Consider the following 16,524-nt stretch of genomic DNA (forward strand, 5'->3'; position numbering starts at 1 on the left):
TACATGTGTTGGCAAAATCCCTGCCTCAGCTACATCCATGTTTTGCAGACTCTACAAACTGAAATATTGTCTCTGAATATTCTCATCCTCAAACACAAATCCCCACTCCTCAGTGATTCATCTGTTCCTGTCAGTCTGGCCCCTTATGCCCACACTTAATCCCAGCTGAAACTCTGACATTTCCCACCAACGCTCAGATACCCGATTACACTCAGCCTGACTAAAGCAGTTCTCTTAAATCATTTCCAACACACCTTCACATGCTACCTGTGTTCCCAGCCATGGTGGATTACACCTACACTGAGTGCTCCTTCTGCCTTCTCAGCCAGGTGCCATCTCAATCTCATGCTCCTTTAACTACCCCTATGCAAACCATGTATAAATCTCACCAAACCTTTTGAACACCCCTTAGATACAGTTCTTTCACATCCAACTAAACAGAAATAACTCACTATTTGGCATTCATCTTTTTGTAGTCAAACCACCGCAGCCAGTCTAACAGCCTTTCCACTGGCTATCCAAATGCAATTTTATCCAGCACATACTGATCCAGAGAGATGCAAACATCATTTTCTTCCATCTGCTTTTTGAAATCCTCTCTTTCTAGCTCTGTCTCCATGTTTTCTGCAGCATCAGCATATGCTATTTATTCTCAAGTTTTGAGGTCTTTACTGGTTTATTTCCCCCCAGTCTCCCACCTCACATTCAATGCTGGGAGGTTGTGTCTAACCTGCATGTGAAGACAGAGTGACTCTTCTTCCTTCCCCTTTCCACAGAAACATTTTGCTGGGGGTTTGTTGGTTGTTTTTTTATGCTTGGTTGGTTTTGTGAGACTTTCTGGTTTTGTTTTTTAAATGAGGCTATTAATTTACATGTCTAAATATGGATTCAGGAGCTCAGAGCCCTACACTTTTGGTAGTTTCTTCTTCCACCTCCATGTCCCAGTGCACTTCTGTGGCAAATGACAGCATGGTAAATCACCCTGACTGCCTGGAGTGAGGGCATCTGAGAGGTGGACATCCACTGACCCAGCTGCCCTGAGACCACAGTGATTGCTTCCCATGCCAGTGCCTTCCCAGTAGTGACAGAGTCTCAGAGGCTGGCATGCTGGGCCAGATGCAAACACCCCTAGGAAGAATAAGATGTCCTTGCATCCTAACATGTCTTTCTGGATCCACCACTGCGCCCAATTGTCTTCCATGCAGAAGTGTATTTTCAATTGAAAATAAGCAGCTAAAAACAGTTTCCTCCACAATCACTTTAAACCTGTGGCAGAGAATTAATTGTACTGCATTGATGAATTAGATGAATTAGAATCATGGAAATATACGCTACTTCAAGAGCAACTTCCTGACAACTCCTACTGAATGCCACGAACAACATACTTAGTTTTTTATACATTATGGAATAATATTATTTCCTCAAAATGGACTGGAACATCTCAGGCAGAATTCAGCTAAGAGCTATGATGGTTACAGTAAAAAAAGCCCCAACGATTCTTCATTCTAAAAGGTTTCAGCAAATAGCAAAATCATTTTGGATAAGCACTTTTACCCATAAGCAACCGTCGCTTCACCCTCTTGTCCACATCAGCTGCTGCTGTAGTGTTTCCCTCAGAAATTTCAACAGCAGTTTCTTCCCTCTCTGTAAGGAACAAGAAAAAAGCAAATGAGTAAAGGTGCCCAACCAGAGGCCCCACCTGATATCCAATACATACACACATGCAATCAGCTGCATCGCATGCTGAATTATCACAGTCAGAACAGACTAGGCAGAAATAATTTTTTCTTTTTTAAATGAAGTAATAATGAAAATCATGTCAACCCTTCAGTCCAAACCATGAGAATACTCTTCTTCTGTGCTTTTGTTGCTTCTTTACAACTGATGTTTGCTTCAGTATTTGCAATAAAGCAGATGAAGTGCTATGGATGTAGTGAACAGCAACAAGATGAAAGAACTAATTGAACTGTCATGAACTGCCCAGTTAAGAGCATGCTGTCCTCATCTATCATGGACTAATAGAGGGACCAACCAGTCATGCCGGAGCATTTCAGTGATTTCAGTCAACAGGCAACAAATTCTTTCAGAGACTGGAATATAAATCTTAAGTGGGTTTTATATAAATCTTCAGTGTTTTTTTGTCTGGATAACAGCCTTGCAAAAACTGCACTTCAATTGACTCCCAAGTTCTGGTTTTAACAGATATACGTCTTAGTTACACTCTCTGACTCATGCTATACAAGAAACTGAACCTAAAATATCCTGAGGAGAAGGGAATCTTCTTTGGTTAGTGACAAGCCTTGTACTTCAGAGGGACCCTATGATAATTACAGGCTGCGGTAATATTAGGTAGCTACTTATACAGGGAAGCAATAGTTGCCAGGACCCAACTAATTCACTCATGCATTAGCAGTTTTTTTAGTTTTAGATTCCTGATATTTTCTAGCCATACTATTAAGAGAAGCATTAATCATGAACACACAGCAACACCACACCAGTTAGAGCTGGTGACAGAAGACTACTTCCCCCCACCATATACTGACCCAAGCAGGTTTTCCCATCTACATGCATGATGTACTTGGGGTGACATCCACAAATAGGCCCATTATCAGCATCATCACATGTATGTTGACAGCCACCATTTCCATGATTACATGTTACTAGGAAGAAAATAAATGTTACATCTCACAAGTACTTCCAGCATCTTTGAAAGACAGTGTGCAATTTTTGTCTCCTTTTGAAAATCCAACACACCTCTAACATGCCACCTTCCTGAAGACCTCTGTGAGACTTAAACACTGCAGAGCTCTCTTGTGGAGCCAAACTTCCTCTCATTATGAACAATGGTGCAATTCCCAAACTACAACCAATAGACTGTAGCAACCAATAGACTGGTGGGATAGCATCCAGTAAAGCCATTGATTTTAGTTTAATTCAAACACACACATTCTAGACATGTCATGCCAGTTTAGCTATACCATACCAAAACCCATACCACTGCAAACAGCACAATATTTTTGGGTTTGGGTTTGGTTTTTTTTTTGAAAACCATAAGCATATGCAGAATGTTGCATACAAATGCAGCTCCTCTGGTTCTTGGACAGTTCAAATCCTGGTCGGCATTCACAGGCAACTCCTCCTTTGGGCGTTTCTCTGCAGATGTGGGCACAGCCATGATCTTTATTCATGCAGCTCATACCTTCTGCAAAACAGGACAAGTGCAAGAACATCAGCATCCTCATCATCCCTGTGTGCAGACAACAGTCACATAAAGTCATAGAATCATAGAATAGTTAGGGTTGGAAAGGACCTTAAGATCTTCAAGTTCCAAAACCCCTGCCATGGGCAGGGACATCTCACACTAAACCATGTCACCCAAGGCTCTGTCCAACCTGGCCTTGAACACTGCCAGGGATGGAGCATTCACAGCTTCCCTGGGCAACCCATTCCAGTGCCTCACCACCCTCACAGGAAAGAACTTCTTCCTTATATACAGTCTAAACTTCCCCTGTCTAAGTTTGAACCTGTTGCCCTTGTCCTATCACTACAGTCCCTAATGAAGCATTCTCGTAGACCCCCCTTCAGATACTGGAAGGCTGCTATGAGGTCTCCACGCAGCCTTCTCTTCTCCAGGCTGAACAGCCCCAACTTTCTCAGCCTGTCTTCATACGGGAGGTGCTCCAGTCCCCTGATCATCCTCGTGGCCCTCCTCTGCACTTGTTCCAACAGTTCCATGTCCTTTTTATGTTGAGGACACCAGAACTGCACACAATACTCCAGCTGAGGTCTCACGAGAGCAGAGTAGAGGGGCAGGATCACCTCCTTCAACCTGCTGGTCACGCTCCTTTTGATGCAGCCCAGGATGTGGTTGGCTTTCTCGGCTGCGAGTGCACACTGAAGCCAGCTCATGTTCAGTTTCTCATCGACCAACATTCCTAAGTCCTTCTCCGCAGGGCTGCTCTGAATCTCTTCTTTGCCCAGCCTGTAGCTGTGCCTGGGATTGCTCCAACCCAGGTGTAGGACCTTGCACTTGTCATGGTTGAACTTCATGAGGTTGGCATCAGCCCACCTTACAAGCGTGTCAAGGTCCCTCTGGATGGCATCCCTTCCCTCCAGCATATCAATCGAACCACACAGCTTGGTGTCATTGGCAAACTTGCTGAGGACACACTCAATCCCACTGTCCATGTCAGCGACAAAGATGTTGAACAAGACCGGTCCCAACACCGATCCCTGAGGGACACCACTCGTTACTGGTCTCCAGCCGGACATTGAGCCATTGACCACAACTCTTTGTGTGCGGCCGTCCAGCCAGTTCTTTATCCACCAAGTGGTCCACCTATCAAATTGATGTCTCTCCAATTTAGAGACAAGGATGGCATGCAGGACAGTGTCGAACGCTTTGCACAAGTCCAGGTAGATGACATCAACTGCTCTGCCCCTGTCCATCAGTTCCACAGCCTCATCATAGAAGGCCACCAAATTGGTCAGGCAGGATTTCCCCTTAGTGAAGCCATGCTGGCTGTCACCAGCCACCTTCTTGTTCCTCATGTGCCTTAGCATGCCTTCCAGGAGAATCTGCTCCAAGATTTTTCCAGGCACAGAGTTAAAATCAGTTGAATACACATACAGGCAACAGCCTGCTACATGTGGGAAGACTGCACAATGTTAGGACAAGAATTATAAGCTTACAAGACAGGAAAGGCAGGATGTCCCGTCCTGCAAAGTCAATGGCTCCAAGATTTCTCCATCTGTGATCTTCTGTGCCCATATTCTTTGACTGCAAATTGAAAAAGCAACATCCCTAGATCTGTACAGCATCTTCATTCTCATCCAATGCCCTCACTCTATACCAGTGCTTGTAAAACCTCCTCGCGTCTGTTATAAAAACTGCAAGGTGGCTGATACCTGCAAAATTAAAGCCTAAAGTGAAGCTCTTATTTCTCTGCTTAGAAGAGCAGCCACCAGACACAGGAATGCCTAGGCTAACAGTCACAAAAGTCATTCTTATTTCAATTACTGGCATATGAAGCAGATTCCCAAAGTCATAACCTACCTCAGCAGTGACCAAGTACAGACCAGGCAGACATACAGATTGTACATATGCTGTATGTCAATTCTCTTTTCTGATTACCATTTCATTTTCAATTTTTTTCTGATTTCAATAAATACCTCCCAAAATAACCCCACTGGGGATTATCACAGCATTCTGTATTTCTACCTTCCCAGCTGGAAGTGCCAGTGCCTGTTTTAACCAAATGAAAAAGCTACGTTACACTAGTGACTTACTTCCTTTTGGTTCACCTCCTAAAAACAATCTGTCATTTTGGTTTCTGACAGTTACGAGCCATTCATGCACCAGCACCTAATGCCTGCCAAAGTGTTTGCTCTGGTCTTTGCAAAAAGTTGAAGTCAATTAAATAGGAAGGAATTGTTGCTGAAATTATTGCAAAACCTTCTTTTACTTTGCATTGGCAAGATGGTAACACAATTTGTACACACACAACTTAAAACTATACAGCAGCTGGGTGGATTATAGTTGGGATCATTAAGTCAAATTACAAGAACAGCTTTTCTTCTAACAATATACCAAAGGTTTTTGCTGTAGTATTCCACAGTGCTACAAAACTGGGAGAGAAGGCAACTGAATGCTCTCCTCAGTTATATGGGAAACACACCATTGTCATCGAATTTTCTGCCTTGGGCTCTTACAAGACATATTACACCAAAATCTCTTCCTCCTTGGTGAGGATACTTCATGTGAGAAGACCGAGTACCACAGTGAACTTCTCCTGAGTTGAGCAGATGCACAATCAGAGAGAATGAGAAGGTGACTGTGCTGCTAAAAAGGGATTGTTTGGACAATTCCACACCCGAGATATTTTTTAAACTTACACAAGCCCTTTTCACAGTCTTATTACTCAGTGAAACAAAAACACTGTATTGGCAAGCAGAGGTCAGCTCATCACCACTATTCCACTACACTTCAGTTAGGTCCTTACCCTACACAGGGCCATCTGAAGCACAAGCTACATTACCCGTTCTCTATTAAGACAGATTTAAGCAACAAAATAATGGATATTGCAGATCCTAGGTTATTTTGCTGTAATGGCTTTTTGATTCCTTTCCCACAGGGAAGACTTTGTAGAAGTCTAACAAGACAATGACCCTTCAAATCCTGCAGCACACAGCCACAGCTTAAAGAGCCCACATGAAAGCTGTGATCCATTATTGTGCTGTCAGTCAAGGAACAAGACAACCTATGAGGCCACAAAGTAGCTTCATTAACTCTAGTGTTTTTGTGACATTTCTGTTCTTAAGCATGCAGTATGATTTGGTCTGTTAGCTCACAGGTCTTAGAAAGCATTAACAGAATTAGCAGCCTGGTTTCTGTAAATAAAGTTATTCTTTTGTCTCTATTGAGCTACCAAAGGGGAAACTGCTCGAGCAGGTACTTTGGTAAAGTTCACTGACATCAGACAAATGGCTTAAATGCCCAGTTTCAGACTCTCCATTCTAAGTGAAGTGAGCAGAATTCAACCAGGTCTCCCAGAGAAAGCTAAAACTGCACTTCCCAAACCTGGGCACGTTTTAATAACAAAGTACCCATTGTGTAACAAGGTACCCAACCAAACCCACCAAAATTTAGCTGACCCAAAAGACAGCATTTCGTAGAAGACCCATAGCAAATATAGTGTTTACTATGAAGCTGCTGCTTGTTTCCAAATGTGGTCGATTTCTCCTCAGCCCCACTTTATAAGGTTGTATATAAGAAATGTCTGTGAAACCACAAATGCTGTGTGACTGTGAACTCCTTCATGGACACAAAGGCTCCCAGGTCACATTGTTCCTGAGCTGCTGCAATGGCAGATTGTAGTCCAGAACCAAAGCCCAAGCAAATTTTGGTCAAATCCCACCACATACTTCTCAGACACACAGTTTCTCTTGCAGGAGAACCTGCCCTACCGGTGCACAAGTGTCTAGGATGAGTCTCCTGGTCACCACACACAGCCAAGAGAGCCAAACCCAGTGCCTGCCTCGCCTAGTGGACCCCAAGCCATTCCTGATGACTAGACTTTCATGAAATTACCCAGCAAGCTTCAGTGAGATCTGAGCACTCTCGGCACTGGCAAGACAAAGGCAAAAAGCCAGCACAGTATTTCCCTATTAGGTCACAATAATCTCTGTGTTGAAATACTTTTTACACAGAAGACTAGGGACATGACCACCAACCTGCTAAGAACATTAACGCTCCATTTAGGGCACATTCAAACAGGTGCTCAATAGAACAGAGGGAGAGGATGCAATGGTACAAAGCAATACCAGAGATTCTCAGAGGCACCCTCTGACAGACAAATGGCGAGGAGCATTTGTCAGCAGAACAGGACATGCCAAGAGCACTTTAGTCTTTTTTCATGCTTTGTGCACCCTTGGGTTAAGGCAACTTTTTCTAAAAGTTTGCTGGTTGTCTGACTGTTCTCCACAGCCTGGAGGGCTCTAAGAGCAGTAGCTAAGATGGTCTTCTGTGTACAAGCTTTCAGTCCACACAGTGATTTCAAATGCGACTTTCAACATGCACATCCAGTTCACTACCACTGATTCAGCCCTACAGTAGATAACTATGACTGTGAAATACCACAAGGAAGAGCAGCAAGATTTGTTGACCTATAGCAACAGCAACCACAAGATGTACTACATATTCACTTGTGAAAAACTGTTTTTCTTCAAATTTTTGTATTCTCTAATAAGTAGCGAGTTAAAACCAGAAACAAGCTAATGTGCATAGCTGCCCTGCCAGCTACTGTAACAGCCTCCCAGAGTAAACCCATTCTTCCACACATAGGTGAAGAAGAGCTCATTCAGAGCAGCCAGTCGAGAAAAAAAAATAGGATTGTGCACAACGTCCCAGGATACTCTGAGCTCCTGTGGTTTAAGGAGGGGGCTAGGCAGAACCATTCAGCCCTCTCAGAACTGCACTGTGCTTCAGACCAACACTGTCATATCAGATGAAAAATCAATTTTAATTATCAAACTCTCCTCTAAATAGCTACCTGACCTTGAGTCCCATGTCACAGCAGGTGACAGGGAACCCAGACAATAATTGCAGATAAACTTGGAAAGGCAGATGACTCTTAGTTACTCAGGTCATACACCAGGAGGACTACAACAGCTCCAAGCCTCTCTGTTTTTCCTATCTCAAGTCCAGTTCACTCTTTTTCTGAGCATGTAAAGTATTGCAGACCACTAGAAAGGTCTCTCAAGCACTAATGTATGCACTCTCTTAACTGGGTTGGGAGACAGGGAAGGAAATACTACCTCACATTACAAATAAGAAGCAAAACTGAATAGATGGTCTAGACAGTAGGTGCCAAACACTGTTTCAATCAATGTTGAGAGGTCTCAAAAGAGAACTAATAAAGTATACACACTCAGAGATGCATACACAAGGCAGAGAATAGAAGACCTAGCAACAAGCAGAAAAGCAGAGAACAAAGTGAGGGGAAAGATGAAGCAATGAGATTTGGCTTACAACAGACCTGCCCACCCAAGGAAAAAAAAGTGGGGAATCCCATGGATTCTTCACAGTAATGTCAGGGAGGCAGGAGGAAAATAGTCACAGCACAACCTGAAAAAATTCCAAAGGTACAATTTAGGGAACAACTCTTAATGACAGTAAATGCTGCTGCTGTTAGTTCTGGAGAGTAGAAGGTACGCAAGTCAGAATAAAGAGTTGGAAGATTTTCCTCTCTTGGTATTGGACAAGACAAGAAGTGGAAGCCACTGATTTTCATCCTTAGATTCATAATTCATGCACACACACATCACTGATAGCAAAGCAACATGAAGGGAGACGTCTTGCCCCACCACTGCAGCCTTCCTGCTTGTCCCCACTCCTGGCTCAGCTCCTGCTGTGGCAAGCTGAGCAATGGCCTGAGAAATCACCATGCATCAGCAGACCCCTGCGACACCAAGCCCAACACAGGGAAGCTGAGAATACAAATTCTTAATTCAAACAAAAGATCAATTCAGCTATAAAGCCGATGACAGCCACCTCAGTGCACTCATCAGTGATGGCCATCTACATCTGTAAATGTTGATCTTTTCACTATGGGGATTTTTTAAGTAAGGTTTGTTTATTCATGCTCAGATTCCTCTTACAGTCATGCCAACGATAAGCCATAGATTAAAGAAAGCTTTACAGTTTAAAATACTTCTTGGTAAGAGATTCACTGTACAGTTCAATGGACAACTCCACGATCTGAGCAACCACTTTAAAGTATTCCCCAAGGGCATCCAAAATAATTTTGTTCAATCTGAAGTTTAATTAGATATCCAAGGCTCTCTGATCTCTCAAAGGTTACTTCATAAAGGTTTCATTCAAAACAAAGAATGTGATTTGAATACCCTTGGGTCTGACAAACAATAAATCCATTAGCTGAAATCTAAACACTGTAGAGGGAACCTAAAAGGTACCTGAAGGTAATGCAGGTATTGCCCTGTAACCAACTAAAGGCAATAGAAGTGGTCAGAACTCACTGGCCTTCAATTTGTCACCATTCCATGGATTAGGACACAGTTTAGCTGCACAACAGAGCATAAAGTACACTGAAAATAGAGCAGTACAGCCTTTAACAAAACACAGCACTGCAGACATACAGGTAGGATCAAAGGGGCAGAAGGGATGCTGAGTCTTCAAAGTCACTCAGAAGATTGTGACATACTCTTAAAAGGAGCTGAGACTTCAAGACCCTTCACAGCTTTGAAAAACTCAACCTAAAAATCTTTTTAAAGATGCTTTAGAGATTTTGCAGTTAGCTTCTGTCCAAAACTCCTGCTTGGTGCCTGAAGGGAAGCAGCCAATACCTTCTGAGCGGTGGATGCATGTGTGCTGGTTATCACTTAGAAAGAACCCTTCCTTACAGCGACATTCGTAGCTCCCCACAGTGTTGACACAAACATGTTGGCAACCACCATTGTTGTACATGCATTCATCTGTATCTGAAAAAAAGAAAAAAAAAGAGATATCAGCTTTGTACTAACACCACTACACTCACACTGGCAGCAGCCACTCAGTGTACAGTACAGATAGACATCTACTCAGCACGTAACCACCCAGGTACGTTACACACCCAGGCTAGCTGTTGATGTTCTGCTGTCACCCTTGGGAAAGTATATTTTTGCTGCTGCTCTTTCCCTGCTCGCAGTTTTCCCCATCAGTCACAGGGCTTCCAAGAAATGCTGGCCAACTAACTAGAGCTACTGGTTACAACAAAGCAGCCTCAGTGGAGTCAGAAGCAGGGCTCCATACCACCTATGTGAAATACTCTGTCTCTCAGCATAGCTGGTTAGTACTACCACTCAGCAGCCTAGCATATTTACATCTAGATTGAGCATCCATATGTGGTTCTGTCTTTAGTGGGATGCATCCCAACACAATCAAGCTATAAAAGGTGTTTTTACAGAAAGCTCCCCATTCTGAAGCAAAGGTTGAACAAGAAAAATACAAAACTCAAAATAAGTTTAGCTTAAAACCTATCCTCGCTCCTTATTTTCACTCTAGCTAGAATTCACACATCATATCTGTTCTAATGCTCAGATTGATAATAAATCCTCCTCCCTCAGCTCTAGATCATCACCACTTACCATCCAGGCTGCTGCTGTGTTGCCTGACTGCAGTCAAGGACAACAGCAGAAGTTTTAGCTTTAATGCTGATTTTGCAACATGCAGAGCTTCAGCAATACCAGAGAATATAGAAGGAGGGCTCTGCTTTCCAGACAACCAAGAGAAACAAAAAGTAGCAAAACTTTAGCTAAGCCTCTGAACAACAGGATATTCATGTCAAATTCCAATTGTCTGGAATTTTACCCCTTCATAAGGGCCGGGTTTTGTAACCACTACAAGCAATGAATTTTCCTATTGTAATTATCAGAAATGCCAATTTGAACAGGAAGTAAAAATGCTCAGTCCCTTAAAAACCAGGACAAGACCTTGCTGAGGCAAAGCACTGGTCTCATTTGCAACTTTATATAGAACATCATGTTTGTTCCCTGTTCTATTCATTGTTCCTGTGCAAATAGTACAGTGTTTTTAATTTAACATTGTAGCATTTCTGGCATAAAACAGCTGTCTTAAAAAAGGAGAAAGAGAAAGGCTTTTAGTAAGCAGTATAACATAGTATTACAACAGATTTAATTTCTACTAAAGGCAATGAGTAAGCCAATTGGATGCAAAAGAATGTGACCTGCTGTAGCAAAAAGAGCGGCTGACATATCTCCATCACAAAGAAGCTGAATATTTTGGAGTTCTACAGTGATGTGAATGTGCAAACAATCATGAATAAACAGCCACCATGGGTCTTTAGTACTACAGATTTGAACTCCAGCAGATGTTTCTGTCTTGCAGATCTTGGAAAGCTTTCAAAAAAAATCATCTTTCCAACAAGTAATTGTCTATTTGGCTTAAACCCAGGCGCGCACAGACGAGATCTTCAAAAATAAGGGTGAGAGGAGGGCAACCCTGGCTTGAACAAAGTAAATAAACAGATTAAGAGAAGATGTGATCCAATTTGCTGCATACCAAAACATTTATTAACATTTACACCACATCTCAAAATTGGCAGGTCAGTGGTAAAAACTTCATTGCATGTCAATGACATTTTATTTTATTCTGACAAGTCTGCCACGTAATAATGAGCAGCTCCTCAGTAACAAAGCAGGTGGCAGATTTTGGTCAAAGATATGTCTAGGTCTTACCGATCACAAACAAGCCAGCTGAAGTATGCTCTAGAGAGGCTACCGGATACAAAGAGAATACACCCTTTGGTGGCAGTATAAGAGGCAAGGTTTTCATTCATTCAGCCCTTCATGGTAACCTCACCTGAACTCCACCACGTTTACACAAATGCACTAGAGAAAAACGAGATACCCTTCTTACTATTTTAAAGTATCAGCAGATATTTGGCTTCCCTCTCTGCTTTCTTTGGTAAAGTACTTGGAACTTAGTAACTTCATCCTCTCCTCCACTTACACTGTAACAAAGTTAATCTGTGGGCATGCACCAGGTTCCCAGCAGCTAAAACCCAACACAATGCCAGCGGAACCCAGAGCTTTTCTGATTTGTTCCAGCATAAGATACAGCATAGGGATGGTCTCATCTCCCACCTGATATACCACACACTGGTGGGAAATACCCCAGCCAGGCTGTGAGAGCCAGTTTCTCCCTGCCTGACATGGGGATGGGAGCCTGTCCTGGCACGTTCACACTCAGTGCAGCAGAAAAGAAAAAGAGAGGCATCTCTGAAAAAGTAGACAGCGCAGGTACCACAGCATGGGGCAGAGCCACACAAGGATACCCAGTGTGTGTCCTGGAAACAGTATAGCTTCATCACCATGAGGCTCTGTCCCAAGGATATATCACCAACTGCATAGCACATGGCCAACAGGCTGGCAACTCCTGCATTTCTGTACGCTGCTTCACTGTGCGATGAAGGATAAAAATCCCACAGACTTGTTACCCATTTTTAAAGATTTTTCACCTGCTGGCACACAAAAAGAAGGAAACTGTCAAAGTCTTTGTGAGAGAATATGTGTCAAGGGAGCATATGCCAGGATTGAACATGTTTCCAGGGGTGCATACTTTGCTTCATATTAACCACCTAGAGAAACTCCAAGCACTTGGCTTCTTCCTTCTGTATTTCAATGGCCTCTATTATATACAGCTACTGCACACTCACAATTATCGTCTCCTTACAGCTTGCACGTGAGTATGTACTCAGACCCAGCAAGAATGAGAAATGCACACATTATAGATGCAGGAGTGAGAAGATTTCTAAGCCTAGAAACACACCTGAGAACTGATCCTAAACTAACTTTAGAACAGAAAAGACAATGATAGCACATGCTGGTTTACATATACTCATTTAGCATAATAATAAATGGCACTTCACACATTTTACTCCAAAGCACTTCACAGAAATGTAGCACAATTATCCTCCTCATTTACAGAGAAGGAAAGAGCCACACTGGGACTGTATATGGTACCGGGAATTCCTTAGTCCCACTTGTAACATTCTTTTCTAGCTGAGCCGATTCAGCCCAACATATCACCATGCATTTCCCATGAAGGCAGCTAAAGGGTTATGTTAGCATCCCCACTCACAGTGATCATGAACACACGTCTTACCCAGGCAGTTGTGGCCATCATGAGCCAACATAAAGCCATCATAGCAAGTACAGCGGTAATTTCCTGGAATGTTGAAACACTCATGGACACAGCCTCCATTAAAGTCATTATCACATTCATCAATGTCTAAGGAATAAAGCAAAAGTCAATATGATGGATCATTGCTTGAGTGTAATAGAGATGCAACTGTGTAAACGTGAGCAGCAACTACTGTCCGAAGTCATCATTGTCTTGTAGATAAACTATATTTAAGAAATTACTTGCCAAATGTTTCTAAAAAGTGACAAAACACCCTCAGATTCCCATCTAGCTTTACCTTAGATTTTTCTAAGGCTGCTGGTTAAGGAACTAATTATTAGAACAAGGAACTAATGATTAGACCAAGTGATATTACTAGATGAAAAAACACGGAGTCTGTTAGCCTTTGATTTTGCAAACAAGTCGTAAATAGGGTGAAGAAACAATGACTATTTTGATTTCAAATCGCCCTCCATATTCCAAGCCATTATTTTTAATGGTTCTATCTTATCAATATCTCATGCAGACACAGGCAGAGCATAGCGCTTGGCTCACTTTACCTTCACATTTCTTCCCCTCGCCAGTGTAACCCACTTTGCACATGCACTTGTACAGTTTTGGGGTATTTTGACAAATAGCATCTGGGTGGCAGTCGTCAAGCCCCGCAGCACACTCATCCACATCTGTGGGAAGACAACAGATTCAGAAGAGATGTCAGAAGGTGGAGCACAGAGCACGGCTCCAGCACACATTGCTGAGGAGGTGACACACGGCTGAGCACCCACTCAAGGTGCAACTGTGCATATTATATGAGAGTCAGGACAGAAATGTGCAGAGACCATATCTGAACTTTAATTTGGATAAAGTTCTACTTGCATACAGATGTATTTGTATGCAATTCAGATAAGTTTGTGTTATGCTTCTGTACCCACCTATAAATACACCCAAAATAAGGTATTACGGATTAGATTCTAAGTGAGATTTAGCTGACAGTTTTACAGAGATTCATTAGAGGCTGTTAATATTTCCGGTTAACAAAGAACAGCTACTGAAAGAGCTCTTGAGCACATCCATGACATCACCCTCAGGAAGCCAAATAATATTTAAACTAATAAAGGGAATTTACAGAAATGTACTTTAAAAGTCACATCCAACCATCAATACATTAAAAAACTGACTTACCGTTAAACAGATGTGTAACTTATAGGTAATACCAATGTTTTAAATACAAGAATAGTAGCTGGTGAGCAGCATTGCCAAATCACCTGGCCAGCCATCACAAAGCACAACATACTGAAGCAAAATATCCAGGTGGAAACTTCAGAGGAGGGGAAATGAGGAGAGAGGGAAACACCAGCAGGAAGAAGTCCTGGAGACGGAGAAGTGTAGACAGAGGAAGAGGAAGGAAAGTTATAGGCAGCAGAAGACATCAGCAGAAGTTTTTCATACAGCAGAAGAGAATTCAAACACAGTAACAAGACGAGTTCCAGCAACTGGCTAAAAGGAAGAATTGCGGAAGCAGCACCCCATATTGGTACAAACTCCTAGAACAAGAGGACTAATGGCAGGAGGGGACTCTACTTAAAACAGTCAACTTTTTATAGTGGGGATCACCTTCTGAAGGGGAATTTCAACCAGCACCTCTCCCATTAACAATTATGGCATTCATCTCCTTCCCCCCCCCCAGTCACAAAATATGCCTGTAGCTACTGCAGCAGCTGCCAACTGCAGAAAGTATTCACTTGGTTTTAACTCCCAATGGCATTTGGCAGCTGGAAACAAGGCAAAGAGCCAGTGCTTGAGCAGCAGTGATCTCCTGGCTCTCAGGTGCACATAGAGCCGACAGCAGTGATGGGGTCCCCTGATACCACCACCAGAAAGTGAGGGGAACATGGGACAAAGAGGGAAGCAGACTCTGTGGAAAAGTCGAGTCTTTAAAATTATGGTATGCAGTGAACTGAGAGAGCCAGATGCAAGGAGGGGAGCAGGGAATAGCCGAGAGGCCTCCCCTGTAGGGATTCAGGCAGGTGGGGCAGGAGGAAAGGATGGGTAGGGAAGGGAAGACAGCGGGCAGAAAGAAGCATTAGCCACACGTGCTGGCTGCATGCCCCTGCCTCGAAAGCTCTCCCCGTCGCAGCCCCAGCAAGGAGAGCCCAGAAAACGCACACGAGGGAGGGGGCTTCCTTCAAAGCCAGGACACAGAGACATTAACTAGATCTCACGCCAGCGGCAAAGTGGCCACTTTGCTAGTTTATTTTTACACTAATGCTCTGCGGTCTGCACTGTGCAGGAAAGAACAGCAGCAAAAAAAACCCCAGCATCAGCGCATAGAGAAGTATGGGGAAAAGGGCTGGAAAAATAATCGGCAGGCACAGGGAAGGAGTTTTCCTTTTGCAATGACAGTATCCTGAGCTGGAGAAGGGAGGCTGTGAGCAAACATCGCAGCCTTAAACTTGGCAGTAAGGGCGGCCGCCGAGGAGGCTGCAGGCAGTTACCGGCGTTATTCCTCGCGGCCGAAGGCAGAGCGAGCCCTGGTACGCGCAGTTACCTCCCCGCTACTCCGGCAAAGGCGACGCGCTAACCGCCCGCCGTGCCCCCCGGGGTCACCGTGCTCCCGGGAACCGGCATCGGAGTCACCGGCGGTGCCTGCAGGGCCCTGCCAAGAGCAACCTCCCTCTCCGGCAACGGTCCGCGCCCGCCCCGCCAACGGCCGCACCTCACGCTCGCCGGCGGCTCCCCTTCCCTTCGCCAGCGGCGCCCCCCGCCCGCCCGCCCGCCCGGCTCCGCTCCGCTCCCTGACGGGACGGGGGGACACCCGCCCGCCGGCAGCGCCAGGTGCCCCGCGGGGAGCCGCTGCCCAGGGCTGAGGGCGGGCCGGCGGCGCGGCACTCACCGGGCAGGGGCAGGGCGGCCGGGGCGCCCGGCGCGGGCAGCAGCAGGAGCAGCAGCGGCAGCGCTCGAGCCCCCGCCGCGCTGCGGCGGCCGCCGGACCCCATCGATGGCGCTGCGGCGGCTGCTGCGCCGCCGGGCGGGAGGAGGCGGCGGCGGCGGAGGGAGGTGTCTGACAGCGGGCGCGGGGCGGCGGGGAGCTGCGGCGAGGGCTGGGCGGGCCTCCCCTCCCCGGGCCGGGCCGGGCCGGGCCGGCCGGGCCTCCCTGCCCGCCCCATCCCACATGAAAACCCTCCACCGACCGCAGCAGCGCACCCACCCTCGGCACCGGCGCTCAAACACCTGCACAGCACCCCAAACACAGATGGCCCGGGGAGCCGGCGCTTCCCGAAGGTACATGAAATACCGCACACGCAGCCTGCTAGCGCCAGCGG

At 44.9% G+C, this 16,524-nt stretch overlaps 1 protein-coding gene across 4 annotated transcripts in view; it reads right to left on the minus strand.

Annotated features, from left to right (window-relative positions):
• The window catches only part of SCUBE2 (signal peptide, CUB domain and EGF like domain containing 2), a 39,557-nt gene extending 23,343 nt beyond the window's left edge, over positions 1 to 16,214 (minus strand). For all 4 annotated transcript variants that reach the window (XM_065682990.1, XM_065682992.1, XM_065682991.1 and 1 more), the window contains exons 1-7: positions 16,095 to 16,214; positions 13,762 to 13,884; positions 13,184 to 13,309; positions 9,865 to 9,999; positions 3,077 to 3,202; positions 2,544 to 2,660; positions 1,555 to 1,644 (exon numbers count right to left, since the gene is read on the minus strand). In XM_065682990.1, the coding sequence (XP_065539062.1) occupies positions 1,555 to 1,644; positions 2,544 to 2,660; positions 3,077 to 3,202; positions 9,865 to 9,999; positions 13,184 to 13,309; positions 13,762 to 13,884; positions 16,095 to 16,197 (820 nt within the window). In that variant the 5' untranslated portion in view covers positions 16,198 to 16,214. The remainder of the gene's footprint in view (positions 1 to 1,554; positions 1,645 to 2,543; positions 2,661 to 3,076; positions 3,203 to 9,864; positions 10,000 to 13,183; positions 13,310 to 13,761; positions 13,885 to 16,094) is intronic.
• Positions 16,215 to 16,524: the final 310 nt, after the last annotated feature.

Source organism: Lathamus discolor, chromosome 6 (genome assembly GCF_037157495.1).
Source record: "Lathamus discolor isolate bLatDis1 chromosome 6, bLatDis1.hap1, whole genome shotgun sequence".
Lineage (NCBI taxonomy): Eukaryota > Metazoa > Chordata > Aves > Psittaciformes > Psittacidae > Lathamus > Lathamus discolor.